Source organism: Temnothorax curvispinosus, unplaced genomic scaffold, assembly GCF_003070985.1.
Source record: "Temnothorax curvispinosus isolate PA1 unplaced genomic scaffold, ASM307098v1 QBEX01006032.1, whole genome shotgun sequence".
Taxonomy (NCBI): Eukaryota; Metazoa; Arthropoda; class Insecta; order Hymenoptera; family Formicidae; genus Temnothorax; species Temnothorax curvispinosus.
In genome coordinates, this window is record NW_020215812.1 from 58,608 (window position 1) to 77,138 (window position 18,531).

General features: G+C 42.5%; 5 protein-coding genes across 12 annotated transcripts; 3 read left to right on the top strand and 2 right to left on the bottom strand.

The window, feature by feature from the left end:
- Positions 1-2,458: 2,458 nt before the first annotated feature.
- On the top strand, positions 2,459-4,084 carry LOC112455355 (high mobility group B protein 6). The gene is made up of 4 exons (XM_025017215.1): positions 2,459-2,728; positions 2,818-2,888; positions 2,977-3,322; positions 3,436-4,084. The coding sequence occupies exons 1-4, from the start codon at positions 2,630-2,632 to the stop codon at positions 3,547-3,549; spliced, it is 630 nt and encodes a 209-aa protein (XP_024872983.1). The 5' UTR covers positions 2,459-2,629; the 3' UTR covers positions 3,550-4,084.
- Positions 3,900-6,004, bottom strand: LOC112455354 (hydroxyacylglutathione hydrolase, mitochondrial). 5 transcript variants are annotated; one of them, XM_025017214.1, is made up of 5 exons: positions 5,922-6,004; positions 5,182-5,291; positions 4,616-4,970; positions 4,424-4,527; positions 3,900-4,357 (listed from the first exon to the last, which is right to left on the bottom strand). In XM_025017214.1, the coding sequence occupies exons 2-5, from the start codon at positions 5,227-5,229 to the stop codon at positions 4,085-4,087; spliced, it is 780 nt and encodes a 259-aa protein (XP_024872982.1). In that variant the 5' UTR covers positions 5,230-5,291; positions 5,922-6,004; the 3' UTR covers positions 3,900-4,084. The 5 variants fall into 5 exon arrangements, with proteins under 5 accessions (XP_024872982.1, XP_024872979.1, XP_024872977.1 ...); XM_025017211.1 differs by lacking the exon at positions 5,922-6,004 and adding an exon at positions 5,834-5,915; XM_025017209.1 differs by lacking the exon at positions 5,922-6,004 and adding an exon at positions 5,638-5,896.
- A 62-nt stretch (positions 6,005-6,066) lies between these two features.
- LOC112455350 (ATP-dependent DNA helicase Q1-like) lies at positions 6,067-9,899 on the top strand. 2 transcript variants are annotated; one of them, XM_025017202.1, is made up of 3 exons: positions 6,067-6,154; positions 6,270-6,411; positions 6,725-9,899. In XM_025017202.1, the coding sequence occupies exons 2-3, from the start codon at positions 6,339-6,341 to the stop codon at positions 8,464-8,466; spliced, it is 1,815 nt and encodes a 604-aa protein (XP_024872970.1). In that variant the 5' UTR covers positions 6,067-6,154; positions 6,270-6,338; the 3' UTR covers positions 8,467-9,899. The 2 variants fall into 2 exon arrangements, with proteins under 2 accessions (XP_024872970.1, XP_024872971.1); XM_025017203.1 differs by having other exon boundaries at positions 6,075-6,146.
- LOC112455349 (TBC1 domain family member 16-like) lies at positions 8,525-14,230 on the top strand. Its single transcript, XM_025017201.1, has 6 exons — positions 8,525-9,899; positions 10,007-10,898; positions 11,007-11,346; positions 11,497-11,922; positions 12,056-12,349; positions 12,482-14,230. The coding sequence occupies exons 2-6, from the start codon at positions 10,076-10,078 to the stop codon at positions 12,864-12,866; spliced, it is 2,268 nt and encodes a 755-aa protein (XP_024872969.1). The 5' UTR covers positions 8,525-9,899; positions 10,007-10,075; the 3' UTR covers positions 12,867-14,230.
- A 107-nt stretch (positions 14,231-14,337) lies between these two features.
- Positions 14,338-18,071, bottom strand: LOC112455351 (transmembrane protein 104 homolog). 3 transcript variants are annotated; one of them, XM_025017206.1, is made up of 8 exons: positions 17,674-18,071; positions 17,399-17,520; positions 17,231-17,315; positions 16,659-17,033; positions 16,349-16,526; positions 15,739-15,960; positions 15,332-15,568; positions 14,338-15,193 (listed from the first exon to the last, which is right to left on the bottom strand). In XM_025017206.1, the coding sequence occupies exons 1-7, from the start codon at positions 17,710-17,712 to the stop codon at positions 15,381-15,383; spliced, it is 1,209 nt and encodes a 402-aa protein (XP_024872974.1). In that variant the 5' UTR covers positions 17,713-18,071; the 3' UTR covers positions 14,338-15,193; positions 15,332-15,380. The 3 variants fall into 3 exon arrangements, with proteins under 3 accessions (XP_024872974.1, XP_024872973.1, XP_024872972.1); XM_025017205.1 differs by having other exon boundaries at positions 15,332-15,960; positions 17,674-18,070; XM_025017204.1 differs by having other exon boundaries at positions 14,338-15,960; positions 17,674-18,069.
- Between the last annotated feature and the right edge of the window lie 460 nt (positions 18,072-18,531).

The following is an 18,531-nucleotide window of genomic DNA, read 5'->3' on the forward strand; positions in this document are numbered from 1 at the left end:
GCGTTCAAAATAATCAACATTTTTCAAAATATAATTTTTACGCGCAATTAATTTGTTTTTCAATAAAATATTTAGCAACACAATCATCTGTGTTCACCGAAAACGATCTTTATAAGAGTAAAATTTTAGATAATCTTTTTCTCTAATTATTTTTAATTTATCGAGATAAAACAATTCGAATAAATAAAAAAGAACTATTTTAATTTTACGCAGATATAAAGAGATGATACTCACCCCAAGGTTGCTCCGCCGGTGCCCGATGCCTCTCCCAGGCCTCCTCCTCCTCTCAGGGGATACTTAGGCTTCATCGTCTCACCGCACAGGACACTCGCGAGAAACACTCGCGGATAATAAACTACAATCGCGCGCGGACTAATTTCATTAAAAGTCTTTCTCGCGCGATACTGTACGGCACTCCCGTTTAGAAAAGTCCTTTAGTCCGATTACTTGAACGGCACTCCCGAAGCAAACGCGACGAACCGGCTGCGGTTCGTTCATTCAATTAAATCGGCGGACGAGGGTACGTTAGCTTCCCCGTCTTTGAATTTTTATCCAAGCAGAACAAGAGTTTTGCTTGGGTAAAATCCTCGTACTGGGTACTGGAGCCTTCCCACCTCGCCAAGGTCGTACCCGTGGGAAGGAAAAGTACTTTTCTCTGTAATATAAAAGCGGGTAACATGAATTTTTCATGCAAATTTGAAGGAGTCGCGACGCCGCGTGCTCCGCGTCGTTCCGCGTTCATCACCGCGTTACCGGCGTTACGTTGTTAATGGGCGACGTAATAATGGGCGACGAAATGTTCCGAGATGTTGGCAACTTGGCGCGATACTACGCAAGTCGAGCGGACGGTTAATAAAGACACGCACTTCGTCAATCAGAGATACGCTGTTGAAATTAAATATCGCACGCACAATACGTTACCAAACTCGTAAATCGAGATTATGAAGCATTCACGAACGGGCGATGTATCGCGGCGTTCCGTTATCACCGATCGAATCACCGGAATCACTTGACACGATCAATATCTCTCAGCCCTTTTTCCCTACGGAGAGAATCGGAGCTAAATCACACGACACGTCCGGCACGTCAGCGTTCTTCGCGAATCCAGACATGGCGGGAGGAGCGACTGTCACTCGCGAATATCACAGCGCGAAACTGCAAAGCAAGTCGTTCATACATACCTCCGCCTCGACGTCTCGAGTGAGCGCGTCGCGCGACACGTTCATTCCGATAAACACCTCATACACTCTAAATTGTTTTACACACACGGCACACGGCGCGCGGTACTCGATCGCGTAGCGCGTATTCCCGCGGCCCGCGAAACGAGGAAGCAGGAATGCCAATCACCGAAACGAGCGCGTTCCGAAAACAGCACGAAGCACGGTGACGTCGGTGACGAGCGCGCGCGAAGCACAAACACTTCCTACCGGTGCGAGATTCCTCGGAAGAATGATAACTGAGTCACTCACGCAGGTAACACTACTCCGAGCGTTGACGGAAACAAGTGACAAGTCCGCTCATCGCCAGAAACAACGTTGAAAACGCGCCGATCTTCGAGGTACGGAGCTTTCGAGTTCAACGGTCACGCCGCTAGTACGGACTGCGCAGGTGCCTACACTGCCTACTACATCACCGTCACCGTATCGATCCGCCGCGCCGGCGGCGCGGAGCGGCGCATGACGTCACGGCCTACGCGCGCGACCGCGGCCGGTTCAAAAATACCGAAAACTTTCAACGAACAATAAAAGACAACGTATGCCGAATCTTTCGTTAACTTTCACAGGTTTAACTGGCTGTATTCTACGTTCTGCGTTCTGTCTCGGTGGTGTCTGGTCGACGTAGCTGTCTCTCGAAACGCGAGTGTTATACATATATCGCGAACACGTAGTGATCATTAGCCTGGCGATTACGTAACTCCCTCATACTACGTTTACGCGAGCGTTACTTCTGTAGTAACTTACGATATATCATTCGTTTACGCGGAGTAACGTATCGTAAGTTACTACAAAATCCCGTTTACGCGACGGACGTATCGTAAGTTACTACAGAAGTAACGCTCGCATAAACGTAGTAACAGTCAGTACGTGAGGGATATCGAGGCGACGGTGGCTGTTTACGCGGAACAGATATTTTTGCGCGATTTATCTATATTTAAAAAATATAATATAAAATAAGGTAAAAAAAAATATAATATAAAATAAGGTAAAAATATCATCAACAGGTGCAATCAGATGCAACTCCCGGGCCGGCCGAGCGCGCGGCCGCCGCGGCCAGAATAATATCCCCTCCAGCTGGCTAGTTCAGACATTAGCACGGACGCAAACCATGTGCGGTTACCGAGCGATACGACGTAGTTGAGTTGCACTTTCTCAGGCGGCGCGTCGGAAAATGCAACACAGCAACACACGAAAAAGACCGGGATGGCCTCTCTCAGGTTTCTCTCTGATTGCACCATGGCAGGAGCGCCTTGAAATGGTTATTTTCCGCTCTGCATCCCTGTATGCACCATGCACCCAATTATGTGGTGTTTATATTACGGTGTAAAGTGTTTGTAGTTAACTAGTAACTGGTTTTTCTCTCTTCGTTTCTCTTACGCGCGTGTTTCGTTGTAAATTATTTCATATTTACGATGTCCGATGAGTCCGAATATGATGTGGAGCCAGAAGAGCTTGATATTTACAAGAGAAAATACCAATTACTGTTGGAGAGATGCGAAGTCTTACAACAGGTTAAGTCTCTCCCTTCTGGAACGAAGTCATTATCGACGGTTTTTATTTACTTTTTTCTTCAAACTACATAGTATTCTTTAAACGATAGGAAAATGAAAGATTGGTCTACAGAATCCAGAAAGTAAGGAAGCTCCTTCGACGAACAAGGAAAGAGAAAAAGTTAGTTTCGCAGGCAGGTTAAATTAAATTAGTTTGTTCGATGGTCAAAGAATCCGCATGTTTTCATCGTCTGTGTTATTGATCGTAGATTCTTGATCGATCGATTGGATCGACATGGAGATCGTTGGCGGGAAGCTCCGATGGGTGTGCTCGAAGAGAACAGTGTGTTTCAAACAACTCCAAAGTCAGAGAAAGGAGGGAAAGGTACCTTTCACAGTGCTAAAGAGGAGAAACCCAGAAAAGGAACGAAGAGAAAGGGCGCGAAAGCTGATCCAAACGCACCGAAGAGACCCGCTAATCCTTTCTTTCAATTTTGTCAAGAGCAAAGACCTCGTGTGATGGAACGTTTAGCTGGAGAACCGGAGCCTAGTAAACAAGAACTTACTAGGCAACTCGCAACCACTTGGAAGTCTCTCAGCTCTGAGGATAAAAAAGTAAAATTTAACGTTATGTACATACTTGACTGATATTGACTTTGATATATATTTTGCATTCTCACTTTCCGCTATTGTCAAGTACATTGTTGATACCTTGTATCGCATTTCAGGTATATTACGACATGTATGAGAGATCCAAGGAGAAATATGTTGCCGAGATGCAAATATATAATAAGAAGACTGAAGATGCGCCATGTCAACAAATGTCACTAAATATAACGTAATATTTAGCTGTAATGGATATAGATTACGAAGGATTTATCCTTCTTGTGATCAAAGCTTTGTAAGGCTGGCATGATAGTAAAATTAGAGGAACCACTTTTATGGCCGTTTATAGGTAGCCTCGTGTATCTCCTCTCGATTCGCGAGTACGTCTATTGCGAATGTACCAGTAAATACATATATCGATTGATACAAATAGACAATGTGAGGCCAAGAAATTGAAATAACTTAGAAATTTTGACGCAGTGATAGGGTTGTACAGTATCGTGAACATAAGAGAAGTAAAATTCTAATTGGAATTCAGAAAATTGAATAAGCGACAAATTAATGAGAAAAGAATAAGCAAAAAGTCTATGGGTATATATTTTTTTTTATTTAAGGATATAATTATAGGATGCGTTATATTATATCATACGTGCGAGCGTGACACGTTCGATATTCATTTAGCCACCTTCTGTATGTTTTACATTTTAAATTCATCGACATCAACAATGTAAATACTTGATAAATATAAAAAGGAAGACGTTTTGTCGAGAATCAAGCTTTAAAGTTGTCCTTTTCGCGTCTTAGGTACGACATTGTCTGAACGGGATCATTTTGTTGCGCGTGTTTCATGACGGACGATTCGTGCACTCTCATAAACGGATTTGTCAGCTTTTCGTCTTTAATAGTGCTAGGCACTGTTGGAAGATTATTAGCACGTTGAGTATGGACCAAATCTAATTTTTGTCGAATTGCCAGATTTTCGGGTTCCACGTGTAAGCCGAATTTGAGGTTGTTGGCTGTATATTCGTGTCCGCAATACACCTTCTGCAAGGTATAAACGTTTGAGAACCACGTTGGCCCATTGTAATTTGGCTCGAGTAACCTACCTACCGTCTCTTCAGGTAAAGAGCCTAGAATTTCGACGAGTGCCTTATACATTTGATTTGCGGTACCCTCGAAAAACCTCCCACAGCCTCCAGCGAAGAGCGTATCTCCTTTTAAATGGGTTAAACATCTGTTTATTATATTTAGTATACTTGCTATTTGAGTATTTTCTCTTTGTCATACTCTCTTTAGCTTTACCTGTGAACACGGATGGTGGATGTTCTCCTTCTCCTCCTTCTCCCGTAATGTAGTAACAAACGTGCCCACGCGTATGGCAAGGTGTCGCGAGACACTTGACCGACAGATTGCCAATGTTGAACGTATCGTTGTGCGTAATTTTACAATTAATGGCTTCTATTCTATCATCCCCGCCATATATCGCAAGATCAGTGAAGCTTTTCGATAGTTTAGCATTTCCTCCGGCATGATCCCAATGATGATGAGTAGTTAAAACCTTTGTCAGTTTGACATCATTTTGTCGAACGGCTGTAATTACGGCTTCTGGATCGACAGGATCTACGACGGCAGCCTCCTTCGTTGCTTCATCGATAATCTTACACAAAGTTCCAAACAAAAATTATATACAATATTAAAGGAGGAAGTAAGAGAAAGGTATTTTTCAAACATTTTTTAGAGTTATACATCTTGCCTGCGTAAGATACAGGAGGTGATGTATAAAGAATTGTGTATATACATTTCTCGACATTATTCAGGCTGGTTGGATGATCGTAGGAACGTTTTAAGATAAACAGCAGCATACGTACCAAGTACATATAATTGTCTTGAAGCGCTGGTAATATTTGTACTTTCATGTTGGAATGATCCACCGTTGCGCTTAGACTGTGCGATCTGCCGTTGAAAGAAACGCTCTTTGCTGAAACGTTTAAAAAAGTACAAAGTGTAACTTAAATATGTAAGTAGTATTAGTATATATCAATTATACGCGCGATTCTTTTGAACGGCGAGCGTGATTTATCTACATTCTACAACGTGCTCTAGTAAGTGTGAAAATATTAATATTAATGATTAAGATGTAGAATGAGAAACACTGGTAGAGATAGATAAATTAAAGAAAAGAACGATGTATAACGCGGCGATGTAAGGCTGGAGTAACCACTGGTGGCGAGAATGACACAGCGATAGATAGAGAGAGCTATGAATGATAGCGCGATATAACAAGATAACGATATATTGCGAACGGACAAATGTATAAAACGTACCCCTGAAATACATAGACGTGAGTTTATTCTCGAGCCATGTTGGACACACACGTAGTGCAACTTGACGAAACATGATGACAAAAGTAAAAATAAGAAAAAACTCTGTTTCATTTATTTTGTGCATACAAAGCTTCTCGCCCCTCGCTAATTGCTATTTTCTACTTGCCTGCTGACATATCTATGTATAACAACTAACCAGTCCTGACAAGATATATCGTGGAAGAATAGAGAGAGTCGTGCGCGATGGAGCTGATAAAAAAACAGCTGATCATTCCCCATACTACCTAGCAGCCGCCTTGTTGTCGATCGGTCGGTACGTATACATATGTATGTAGTACAGCTGATAACAGCCAGCACCTATGCGCTAAATACTATCCCACCAACCAAGGTATCATCGGATGCGTGTTGCGGTAGTTATCACTGTTATCAGTTTACAGTTGGAGGATAGGTACTACATACAAACGAGCACGCCGCACGAGACCGGTGCAGGCCAATGATCGCGTAGTTAGGTTTGTAGGTTAGGATCTTACACACGTGTAACGTAAAAATATGTACATACATACGATACATCATATAAACCTATCATAGCCAAGCTGTACTTAATAATAATCGTTTCATGTTCACAAATACAGTTGTGCCTTCACGATTCATTATATTTCGTAATTCTCGATATTCAACGGGAGGAGATATAATCGATCGAAATGTCTAATAGCGACTCGACAAGAGACATGATTATTACGCTGGACGACGAGGAATGCGAGAATGAATGTCAAGGTTGGTTCTATATAATATATCGTAGATATTGTAACAATTGTAAAATTTCATTCTCCATTCTTTACTTTTGCAATTTGCAAGAGAAGAACGTACTAAACTCATTGCGGTCACGAGTATGGAAAAGCGTTGTTAATTAATTTCAATCTCGAAACTCGCGACTCGCCTGGATCGGCAGGCAGGACAAGTACTGCTACTTTCTAGCGGTAGTTTCTAGTTTCTAGTTTCAGCAAAATAGAGTATAGAGTCGTTTATTTAGCTTAATTTTTTGTCAATGAGAATTACGAGTACTAAGAACTTGTCGAAAAAATTTCAGCTACGGAGGACGACGAGATAGCTGCCATTGATTACGAGCTACAACAAGTTGAGAACGAGCTGCAGAAGTTGCAAGATCGTAAAAAGTTGTTGACGCAACGCAAAGACAAGTTGCGGGACGATGCTCTTTTAAAGAAAAGTTTTTCTCTGTCCAAGAGAAATTGGGGCAATGAAGACTTCGCTTGGTCCGCAAGGCTCGCGAAAGCGTTAAAGGACGTATTCGAGATAGAGAAACTACGAGAGTTGCAGTTACCGACTATGAACGCGATCATGTCCAAGGAAGATGTTATATTGATCATGCCTACGGGCGGTGGTAAGAGTTTATGTTACCAATTGCCGGCTGTGATCAGTGAAGGTGTAACGGTAGTTGTTTCACCATTGATATCTTTGATGGAGGATCAGCTGCACGGATTGCGTAAACTCGATATAAAGGCCAACATGCTGTGCGCAAAGGCTGATAAGGAGAGCGTCAAGACGATTATGACGGCCCTGGTGGATAAAAGCTCCCCTCTCAAATTGATTTACGTGACGCCGGAATACATGGCCAAGTCCAATCGCTTCATGAGCAAGCTGCAAAAAGCATACGAGTTGGGGCATCTAGAACGGTTTGCGATCGACGAGGTACATTGTTGCAGTCAGTGGGGTCACGATTTCAGGCCCGACTACAAGTTTTTGGGAGTACTAAAATCCATGTTCCCAGGAATACCGATTTTAGGTCTCACCGCGACGGCTCCGGCTAAGATCATTGTAGACGTGCAGAAAATGCTGGACATCAGTGGTTGTCTAGTTTTACGAGCCTCGTTCAATAGGCCCAATCTATATTACGAGGTTCGTCGCAAACCGGCGGACAAAGAGGCGTGCCTCGCGATGATAGAGAATCTGTTGAAGAATCGATTTAGCGGCAAGTCAGGTATAATTTACACGACTACGATTAAAGATGCAGAACAATTGACGACCGATTTGAGAGACAGAGGTATCAAAGTCGGATGCTACCACGCGATGCTCGAAGCCAACTACCGGTCAGAAGTTTATTCGAAATGGATGTCGGGCAAGTATCAAGCGGTAGTCGCCACTATCGCTTTCGGATTGGGCATCGACAAGCCGGACGTGCGATTCGTGATTCATCATTGCGTTTCAAAGTCGATGGAGAATTTTTATCAAGAAAGTGGTCGAGCGGGAAGAGATGGCAAGAAGTCGGTGTGTCTCGTGCTCTATAGATTAGCGGACGTATTTAAATTGAGTACCATGGTATTTCAAGATAAAGTCGGACTGCAGAACTTGTACAAGGTAGTGGCGTATTGCTTGGATCAAACGTCCTGTAGACGGAGTTTAATAGCGACGCACTTTGAAGAAAATTGGAAAGGAGACGACTGCGCCGAGATGTGTGATCATTGTAGAAAACCTAACGTTAGAAAGCAGATGGACATAGTGCGATATTGCAGACACGTGTATCAAATTATGACTAAAGCCGTGCAAAACCAAGTACGATTAACCGCATTGAAGCTCATAGACGCTTGGTACGGTAAAGGCGCCTCGTCGTTACGAGTATCTAACGTGCCCGTGCCAAACTTTGCGAGAGAAACCGCGGAAGCTATCGTAGGGCATTTGCTGATAAACGGTTATCTGCAAGAGGACTTTCATTTTTCAGCATATTCTACGATATCGTATCTTAAACGCGGACCTAAGTCAGGACTGGTTCTTAGCAACGACCACAAGATACTCTTTAACTATGAACTTTGCTAATTTTGCCAATCGTTGTAAGCGTTGCAGCATACAGCATGGAAACGATGGATCACGGGTGGTTGTTTTTCCATGATACGTTTGGTATATATTTTCTCTCTCTTTCGCCCCCCCCCCCTCCATCCCCTTCCCTCTCTCTCTTTCTCTCTTTCGAACAAGTGTTGACACAAAACTATATCGTGCATTTACATTACTTGAAAAATTACATTATAAATACATCATACCAATAAAATTTACGTGATTAAAAAATTTTCTGAATTAATGAAATAAAATGATTGAGATTCGTTGTAATTCTACAATTGATGTGACTTGATAGATTAACTTCGAATAAAAAAAAGAGAGAGAGAGAGAAAGAAGTTATATGTACATGGGAGAAAAGTTATCTCGATCAAAGATGAATAAACGCGAAACACGTGTGATGTGCACAGTTTCGTGCGTTACGGTATTAATTATGAAAACGGTGAAGAATCGATAAAAATGGCCTATGAGGCTTATGAGAGAGAAATGTAGCGAAATGTCAGCGGGTCGAGTAGTAGGAGGGGCGGTAGGTTCCACGATCAAACACAAGTATTGATCTAGGATAAGGAGGATACCCCCCCGCGTTTCTCGTATACATCCGTTGCTGAGCTAAGCTCTTTGTTCCCGTCGTCGTATAATCAGATGTGTATGCATGTTGGAAGATCAAGCCGAAATGGAAAACTTGTAGAGTAGCAAGTAAATCTGCGTCTGTAGATTTTAGCGGATTTCATCGACATCGACGTACTTGCGCGGTAGCGACCAAGCCAAGCGGCGTCGACGGCGACGGCGACGGCGCTCGCGCACTAAGCAGTGACGCTTGAACATCAGCGATTTAGAAGCAGAGACGTTGATTGCTGGTGCGGATGATCTCAATTTTACTTATGCAGCACGAGAAAATGTTTCAGCGGTACTAATTCGATCGAGATATCGGGAGTTTTCGAGAATACCCATCCCCTTCGGTGAAGAATGGCAAAGTCTTACGATTCGGGGCCGAAGTACACGGCTACGTTATCGTAGAATAGAATTCAGAACTTGGCAACGGGATGCGCACGTTACCACGATGCGAATACGCATTGTCGACGTTCCCCCGTATGTAATGAGGCTAATCGAGGCGATAACGCCGTCGCGTGCGTAAGTATAAGCACGCGTGTATCGTACGCTACGCGGAAGGCGGAAGGAGCAGAAAGGAGACTACAAGTCGGTTCATCGTGGACTCTCTGAGGCGAGTCCATCCGAGAGATCCGGTGCTTTTTATTCGATTATGCTCACCCTCCGTCCTACGTTCATCGCCGCGTGGCTCCGTTCGATTGCAACGTCGATATGGCCCGCGATTTCAGAATCTCGTGAACGAGGATAGCCCGGACCGGACTCCAGACTGTCTGGAACTCTAGCAGAGGCAAAAGAGTCGAATCTCGCGAGTAAGTGTAAACAACTAAATTTTACTAAATTTTAACCAACACTTGGGTTTTTCAGAATTCATCAACTGAGAGCGTTTTTCTTGCTCACGTGTCTCTTTTTTTTACAGCAAAAACTAACGGCGTAACGGAGTAATTGTCAGTAATCTCTCGACGACGCCGCGACGTCGACAACGACGATGCCTCTCCCAAACATTTTGAGAAAAGCGAGCAGCTACATTCTTGGCGAATGCGGCCAAGACAACCGTCGCGTCATTTATCAGGACGGTGAGGCATTGTTCTGCAAAAACAACGTCTGCGTGCACCCTCCTACGTTAATGAGACAGCACGCCGACGTGGTGCATCATCCTGGATATATGACTATAACTTGCAAGCTGAACAAAAATTCGAATTTGCCGACTTTGCACCTAAGTTGGATACCCAACAGCACATTGCGCAAGCATCCCACCGCGTTGGAGAATCTGAGTGCCAGGAACGCTACCGCGCATCGTGACGACGATCCAATCTCTCCGCGTTCCCGAATCTCCGACAAGACACGCTGCGGCGATTCCCTCAACGTTTCGGACGTGAGACACGAGCTGGAGAATGAAAATGAGAACGAGAATGAAAATGAAAACGACGGCGAGAACGATAACGGAAATGGAAAACTAGATGTGTGCTTGGAGGCGAAGGAGCCCGTCGACTGCGGAGACTGTGAACGCGTCTGCTCCGGTTCCGGCTACCGTTACGGCTATAATTTTCTACGCCGTCGAGACCCAAGCACGATTGGTCGCGACGATGAAAATGCCAAGACTGTCGAGACCGAGACCGAGACCGAGGCCGAGAAACGTCCGAATCCGGCGTCAGTAGGTTCGAGCAATGAGAAGGAGCGGGACTTTAACAACGACGCCAGGAGCATCGACGAGGAGCCACGCTTCTCGCTTCGCGACGATACGAGCGTCAAGAGTCGCAGCCTGTCGTTAACGTCGACGTGTAGCTTGTCAATCTCGGTACCTACCGACAGTACGTAGAAACGATTTTTGAATATAACTCGGCCATATATAATATAACCGACCCATATTCGCGTATGATTAATGATACTAGGCAATGACGTTGTTATTTGTATTGTAGCGGAAGAAATGCCATCGTGGATGAGGTCTCCGGAGCTCTTAGCGCTACAGCACAATCTTGTCTTTCCCGAGAGCGCGACCGCGTCACCAGTGACGCTACGTAGAGCGCATCGATGTAGAAGATTCTCGGTGGATCTCAGCGAGATGCGATCCTTGAGGCTGTTTTTCGCCGATCCTGCTTGCACCTGCGGTCAGCTGGTCGTGGCGAGCAGAGAGAGCCAGTACAAGATCTTGCATTTCCATCACGGCGGCTTAGATCGGCTAGCCGCCACTCTACATCAATGGCATCAATTGCTTTATCCGCGTTTAAGCACGGATACGGAGGAGACTCTGCCGTACAGGTCAGGCATAATTAGATCTGGATAAATTGCATAAAATACAAAAAGTTGCATCGCGCATTTTCGCTTTCTCTGTCGCATAACGATTTATGTCGTGATATTTACGTCGCGTTGCGATACAACCGTGACGCGTATATGTTGTACGTTGCGCAGGCATTTTATGGTATGCCGGCCGGAAGTAAGCCGGGACGAGTTGCATCCCGAGGAAGGTCAAGTGCCGATGATCACGTCGTTAGCTTGGAAAGATTTGTTGAATGAACGGGGCCAGGTGGAGGATGACCTTGCTCTTCGTAAGGGAATATTTTTCGGGGGTTTGGAACCGGCACTACGAAAGATCGTTTGGCCCTTCCTATTGCACTGTTATTCTTATCAAAGCACGTACGACGATAGAGAGCAGATCGACGCCATTAGGCGGCAAGAGTACGAGGAGATACAGAAGCGCAGACTGAGTATGAATCCGGAACAAGCCGAGCATTTCTGGCGAAACGTGGTGTGCATAGTGGAGAAAGATGTTGTCCGCACGGATAGAGCTAACCCGTATTACGCCGGTGAGGGTAATCCCAACGTCGAAGTAATGAAGTGAGTATCGAGACGAGTTGCTCCAGAGTGCCTCTCTCTTCCCCCATCCCTGAATTTACAATATTGCGTGGATCGTATCACGTGTGTCATTATTTATTGTCATTTTCTCCTTTTCTCCCGTTTTTTCACGCAGGAACATTTTACTCAACTACGCGGTATACAATTGCCGCTTGGGTTACACTCAAGGAATGTCCGATCTCCTAGCTCCATTACTAGCCGAACTCAACTCTGAAATCGAGGCCTTCTGGTGTTTCGCGGGTTTGATGCAAAGATCGGTAGCCGTGTGCACTCCGACCGATACAGATATGGACAGAAATCTCTGTTATCTTCGAGAATTAGTAAGAATTATGGTACCAGATTTTTATGCGCATCTTCAAAATCACGCGGATGCCTTGGAACTTCTATTTTGTCATCGGTGGATACTCTTGTACGTAGTCGTACAACTGTGTGTGCACCCACATACAATATATGCGTAACAGCAGAAACTACACTTGTAGACTTCATATAGCTTTATATATATATATATATATATATATAGCTCACTTTTCTCTCGTTGCAGATGCTTGAAAAGAGAATTTCCGACCGAGACAGCGTTGCTCATGTGGGAAGCCTGCTGGGTCAATTACTTAACAGATCATTTCCACTTATTTCTTTGCCTTGCTATAATGTGCGTTTACGCGGACGACGTAATCGCCCAAGATCTCCGAACGGACGAAATGTTGTTGCATTTTAGTTCATTGGCCATGTATATGGACGGAAACGTTATACTTCGAAAGGCACGTGGCCTGCTTCATCATTTCCGTCAGCTTGTGCGCTTACCTTGCACATTGGCCGGACTATGCCGACAATGTGGTCCAGGAATGTGGGACAGCGCGCACGATCCGGTAATAGAGTGCGTGGGTCACGAGGATACACACTGTCCTTATTTAAATAATTACGAGTAACCTAGTCTAATTTGTAGAAAGAAGGGAGGGGGAGAGAGAAAGAGAGAGAGAGAGAGAGCGAGCTCATCAGTATTACTTGACATACGAATTAACTCGTTTCGTCGAATTGTTAGATTAAATAAGTCTTTGATCTCTTTACACGGATTTTTTCACAATAAACTCTGATCAACAGTCTATGAAGGATTTCCTGCAAAAATTAACATTTACAAAATGTATCGAGTCTAGCCATTATGCTCTCTGAGATCTACGTGCGATTAAATTCGGTTGTTACACATGCGACGATACGTGATATGCATCTTTGTTCTTGTATAAGCTATTCGAGCACTTTTTTCAATTGACCAAAAAGAAAAAGTGAGACAAGAATATATCGCTCGTGTTAATTACCTATGTTATACGTTACACATTGTTATCTCGTGATTTAAGCTAATGCCGAGACACGAAGACATATCTCAAAATCTAATTTCAAATCAAGTTCACTGTCAGTTAAAAAGTAAATTTACGAGACTTTGACAATGTTGTATATCAACAGATAAACATCTGGAGTATTCGCAATGTTAAAGACTGACGAATGAAAGAAAAGGATAATTATAATAGTACAAGCTAATGTTCGAATGTACCCAGTGTTGGAGTAGGGAGATGTGTGTCATCTAATCTCACTGCGATACCAGCTTGCAATCTAGTAGGGAGCTCGAAAGCAAAAAGAGAAATCCGCTAGAAAGCAAAAAGAGAAATCAAATCGTACAAGTGCACGAAAATGCTATTTATTGTAAATATGTACCCGAATCGTGCAGGGTATAAATCAATAACATGTATTCTCACTCCAAAGTGTTCACTTACGTTCGTACACATACGACACATTCTCGTACGCGTATGAGGTAATTCCACATACGTAAAAAACAGCAAGAACAGTACAACTTTTTTAAATTTTCTTTTACAGTGATTGCAACGCGCCAAATTTTTGTTTTTATTATTGAAAATTGATCAAACATGTAATTTTTTACCAAGTGCACAATTACACCTATACTATGGTCCTCTTACGAAATTTATTCGAAAACAAATAATTATTGCGATAAACCAACTTCACCGAGCAATTCTAAATGAATAAGAGTATCGAGATTCATCTTTTGTTTATTTTAATATTATTACTGTAATCCGTTGTCACACAGATATACGTAAAGATAACATTGCTTCATAATATTCAAGATTTTACAGATACTGTGCCTATGTAACAAGGGCAATGTAATGTATTCCACGCTAATTTACTCGATCAGGGACATTAAATTTTGTCGAAAATAGCTTTTATCGCGCTTTAATCGTGCTATCTGGTATCGTTGAAATCTTGAAGAGAAATATATCTGTGTTAAGGTCTGTGCTACGCAGATCTCGATTTCAAATAAATGTAAGAATGTAGAAATGCGCGCGCGTGTGCGTGTGTGTGTGCGTATTGGTGCGAATAAATCGATAGAGAGACTTGTATAATCAACTATTTATTATTATCCGTTTTAATTGCTTTTGGAATATATACATATAACACCCGCAATATTCTTCATTGTACACTACACTTGCACAGGTACACAGATGTGGCGGACATGCTGCAAATACCTTTTTGGCAGTTTCATACGTATCTTGTACAAAAATATAATCTTAAAAAAAACATCGTAATATCATACCTTTGCTATCGTCGCTACCACACATTATTTTATTATAAATACACAAACATGAGGGATTACCTTAACGTATAAAAAAAAAAGTTTAAATATAAAGACGCAGTTCGTTAGTATAGAATCTCCATACGATAAAGAAATCACGCATATCTGTCCCGGCGACTCCCGGGACGACTCTACAAAAGTAAAATATATGTACGTATAAAGATAAACATTTTTTTTTCTACAGTTCTCTACATTGCTGTATCCCCAATATTAAACTTATTCGATATTTGACTTTTACCGAAGTATTGTCGGTTTGTCACACGTACGTATGAGTGTATCCTGCCACAAATAACGATCACCTTACACCTTACACTTATCGGTATCTCATGTTGGGAAAAATTCCACAGGCTTACGAATCAGTCACGTTACAGTACAGCATCATCGCTCTCATCCCGTGCTTATTTAGTCGTCGTTATTCGGTTCGCGTGCGGGGTTAAATACCCCGATACAATCGACAATATCGATCAACCAATTGCTGCTTTAATAATTCTGCGTGATTCTGCGGTCCATTCACTGATCCATACATCGTTTTGCTGTTGATAAGTTTTGTAACGTATCAATGAAGATACATAGTGTCGCCTTTCATAAACATCCTGCATATTTTGTCTCTGATAGAGCCTACAGTACAAAAATCAAAATCTCTTTCGATTACGATATAAATATATAATTTTCATTTTGTTATTGACTGATCCAAGATTGCAAATGCACTTGTATGAAATTGACCGACACTAAAATCATACAAGTAATAGCCCATACCACAACGAAAGTTAACCAACACCTGCCCGAGAAGGGACTTGCGAATTTATTAATAACCCCGAGGCCGATGACCTTGTTGGTCTTTTTCCTGGCGTAATAAACCAGGAACGTAGGTATTAAATACTGTATTCCTGCTCCAGCGTACGAGCCTGTGATACCAACTAATATCGATAGATCTTTGGTAGTCATCGCGATCAGGTACGGCGGTACTACTGCCAAGATGGGGAAGACGAGTTTCTGAAGACATAAAGTGTAAAATGTATCCTCTTTTAAAAAAAGTGATTGCAAATTATTTCGGAGGGTAATCGCTATAATGGGAAAACTGGTACTCAGAGTGAATACTGGGAAAAGTGCTAGGAAATATTCCATAAGGAGCATAAAAATATTGTCACTCTTGGAACAATCACCCAAACCGCGTGGTCCGAAATCCAAGGTATAAAGATCATCCAAACGCTCAAAGGCAAAGATGCCAGTTAGAGCCAATAATAAATAAAAGAGAGCGATTAGGGTGTAATCGAGAGCTAGAAATCGATTTAGTTTAGACTTGTTCGCTATTGGCGCTACCAAAGCCGGTAATGAATGATGACACATGAAGGAGTAAACGCCAGCACCGAAAAGACTGGGAATCCCTAAAATGGAGATTAACAGTATTACTTGACTTATTCGCAATTGTAATTTATTATAATCTAATGGCATTAATCTACATTGCTCAAAAGAATTAAGGGATCACCCGGATCACTTTTTGTCAGTAAATTTTTGCCGATTTTTGAACTGTGATTATATACTTTTGAGTATTAACCTGAATGAAAGTTGAATAAAAGCACTTTATAGTAGAGAGTTTGCCCTGTAAAACCTTTTTCTTAAACTTTTTTTTACGTTAATTATTCGCTGAGTAATTACAGTTAAAAAAATGGGCAATAATTTACTGAAAAAAGGTTATGCCCTAAATTTTTTGAGCAGGGTATTTAGCAATCATGTAAATAAACGATGTATTCATTAGTCAATCGTATAGCTTACCGGCTAAACTCGCGACAGGTGGATCGCCACGAGCGCCGTGCACAAAGAGATTTTTTAAAGCGTACACGATCATTATAGTGAATGCGAGCCATCGCATTACAGAAGTCAGTAGTTGAAGATACTTGGTCTTTTGGACGTTGAAAAATACAAACGGGCCCAATAATAATACAAACATGGTCTGAAAATAGAAACAGCGCAACAATCAATATCACTATATTGACGCTTTAATCTCGCAAAATTGAAAGTGCCAAAATATGTGCGTGTGTGAATATTAAAAGCAGTGAAATTTTTTTACAAACCAGAGACGTACCAGGAATATTCTATATGCATCCAGTCGATTAAACGCAGGACCTTCCCAGCAAAGCTCAGTATCTGGTATAGTGTCGTTGCACGTAAGATTTTTTGGCAAATAAGTGCAGGCGACATCGGCTATTGACTTTGCGACCGCTGCACCGTAAATGCTTAAATCTCCATATAGATATATGGCGAAACACAAGTAGAATAGGGTAATGCCAAATCTATTGAAAAAAATGGATGCCATCTGGCCCATCTCTATTTTATCCTGAATCACATAATATCTACAAGTCATATCCAAACGATCTGGACTAGTCGAGAGAGAAGCTACCAACGGAGTGTCCTCTGAATCTGAATTGGAAGGACCAGATTCACCTACTGTCCGTAAGACCTGAAAAGTATTTCAATTTGCAGTATTACAAGGTGATGCTGCACCATGCACATATTGCCAATCAAATGTGTCTTTAGCTATCGTTACCTTGCCATTACCTTTACCTGCATCTTTCTAAAATTGTCTCTGTAGAACGCTCGTCAAACGACTGTCTTTTATAGAAAGCTAGCAAGTAAAACAAGTTGGAAAACACTTACTCGTTTTCTATGCTGGATATGCCTCCACGTAACGATAGCATTGGCAGATGCCATTGCTTCTATGACAAATGTAACCGTGATGAAACTATACGAAAGAAGAAATTCAGAGGCGTGAGACGAAACAAGTTTAGATGTAAACGATGGAAAAAGTTGCTTCTGCATATGTACCTGATAAACGCTAACACTAAAATAACGCTTAATCCAAGTGCCCATCCTGCTCGACTGAATACAGCGGGTAAAGTCAAAGCGCCTGTTCCAACGATGAGATTGAAGACGTACACGAGCCCGACCTACGATGGAGATGAGATCCCTTTGAACGAACCATCAAATCCACTGTTTACTTACGTTAGGTTAACTGAGGTTATGGTCGATAAATTGGCGAGCTGTCAATCGCGAAACGGAGCACGGAGACGATTCAAGCCCGACTTTTCCTTAATCCTTACCCATGTTGGATACTGATCGCCAACGTTCTGTTCGGGCATCTCTCTCGAGTCGAGCCAGCTCTAAACTCTAAACTCGCAGAACGTATCTGATTGCGATTTTAGAGGGTGTTGCGTTGCGTCACTCGCGTCGCGTCGCCTCTCGTCTCGTGTCTCGTCTCCTTTCTCTCTCACAGTCACACGTGCGAATGCGAATCGCACGGACAAACGGAAAAAAAGGATAATCACCGATTGAACGTTTCATTCTTTTGCGTTGACGATGATGACGATGACGCGACTGTAAAGCCCGGTGAACCCGGTCTACATAATTCGCAGTTCGCGAAACGCAAGACACGCACAGTCACATGTCAATCTAATCTCTCTGTGTATAGAGGTTATATTGACATGTGTGCGTGTATCTTGCGTTTCGCGAACTGCGAGTAGGCCGGGCTTAACACGAAAATGCTGACATGCGGCACCCACATGCTTTATTCCCCAAATCAATCAAATAAATAATAAATATATATGTCTGTGCGTATAGTATGCGCTTAACAAGAGAATTTTCTCCCTTTCAAACTTTCAACTTGAGTTCAGTTGAAAATTTTCATCATCGAGTTTTCGTTGCGGAGCAAGCACGGAGCACCAATCATCGAAATATCCGATAGCAGAATAAAAGACACATCGTTAACGAACGACGTTGCTAAATTGACCGATCGTGACACGCCTGTATTTTCGCTTAAATGATCGATAATCGTTGATATAATTGAATAATCATATTCCAATTTAAATTTGCACTATTTTCAAGAAACAAAAAAACCATGCTGCACCTGATGATCTAAACGTGGAACAAGCTTATTGTTACATCTCGACTTGCGATTATTT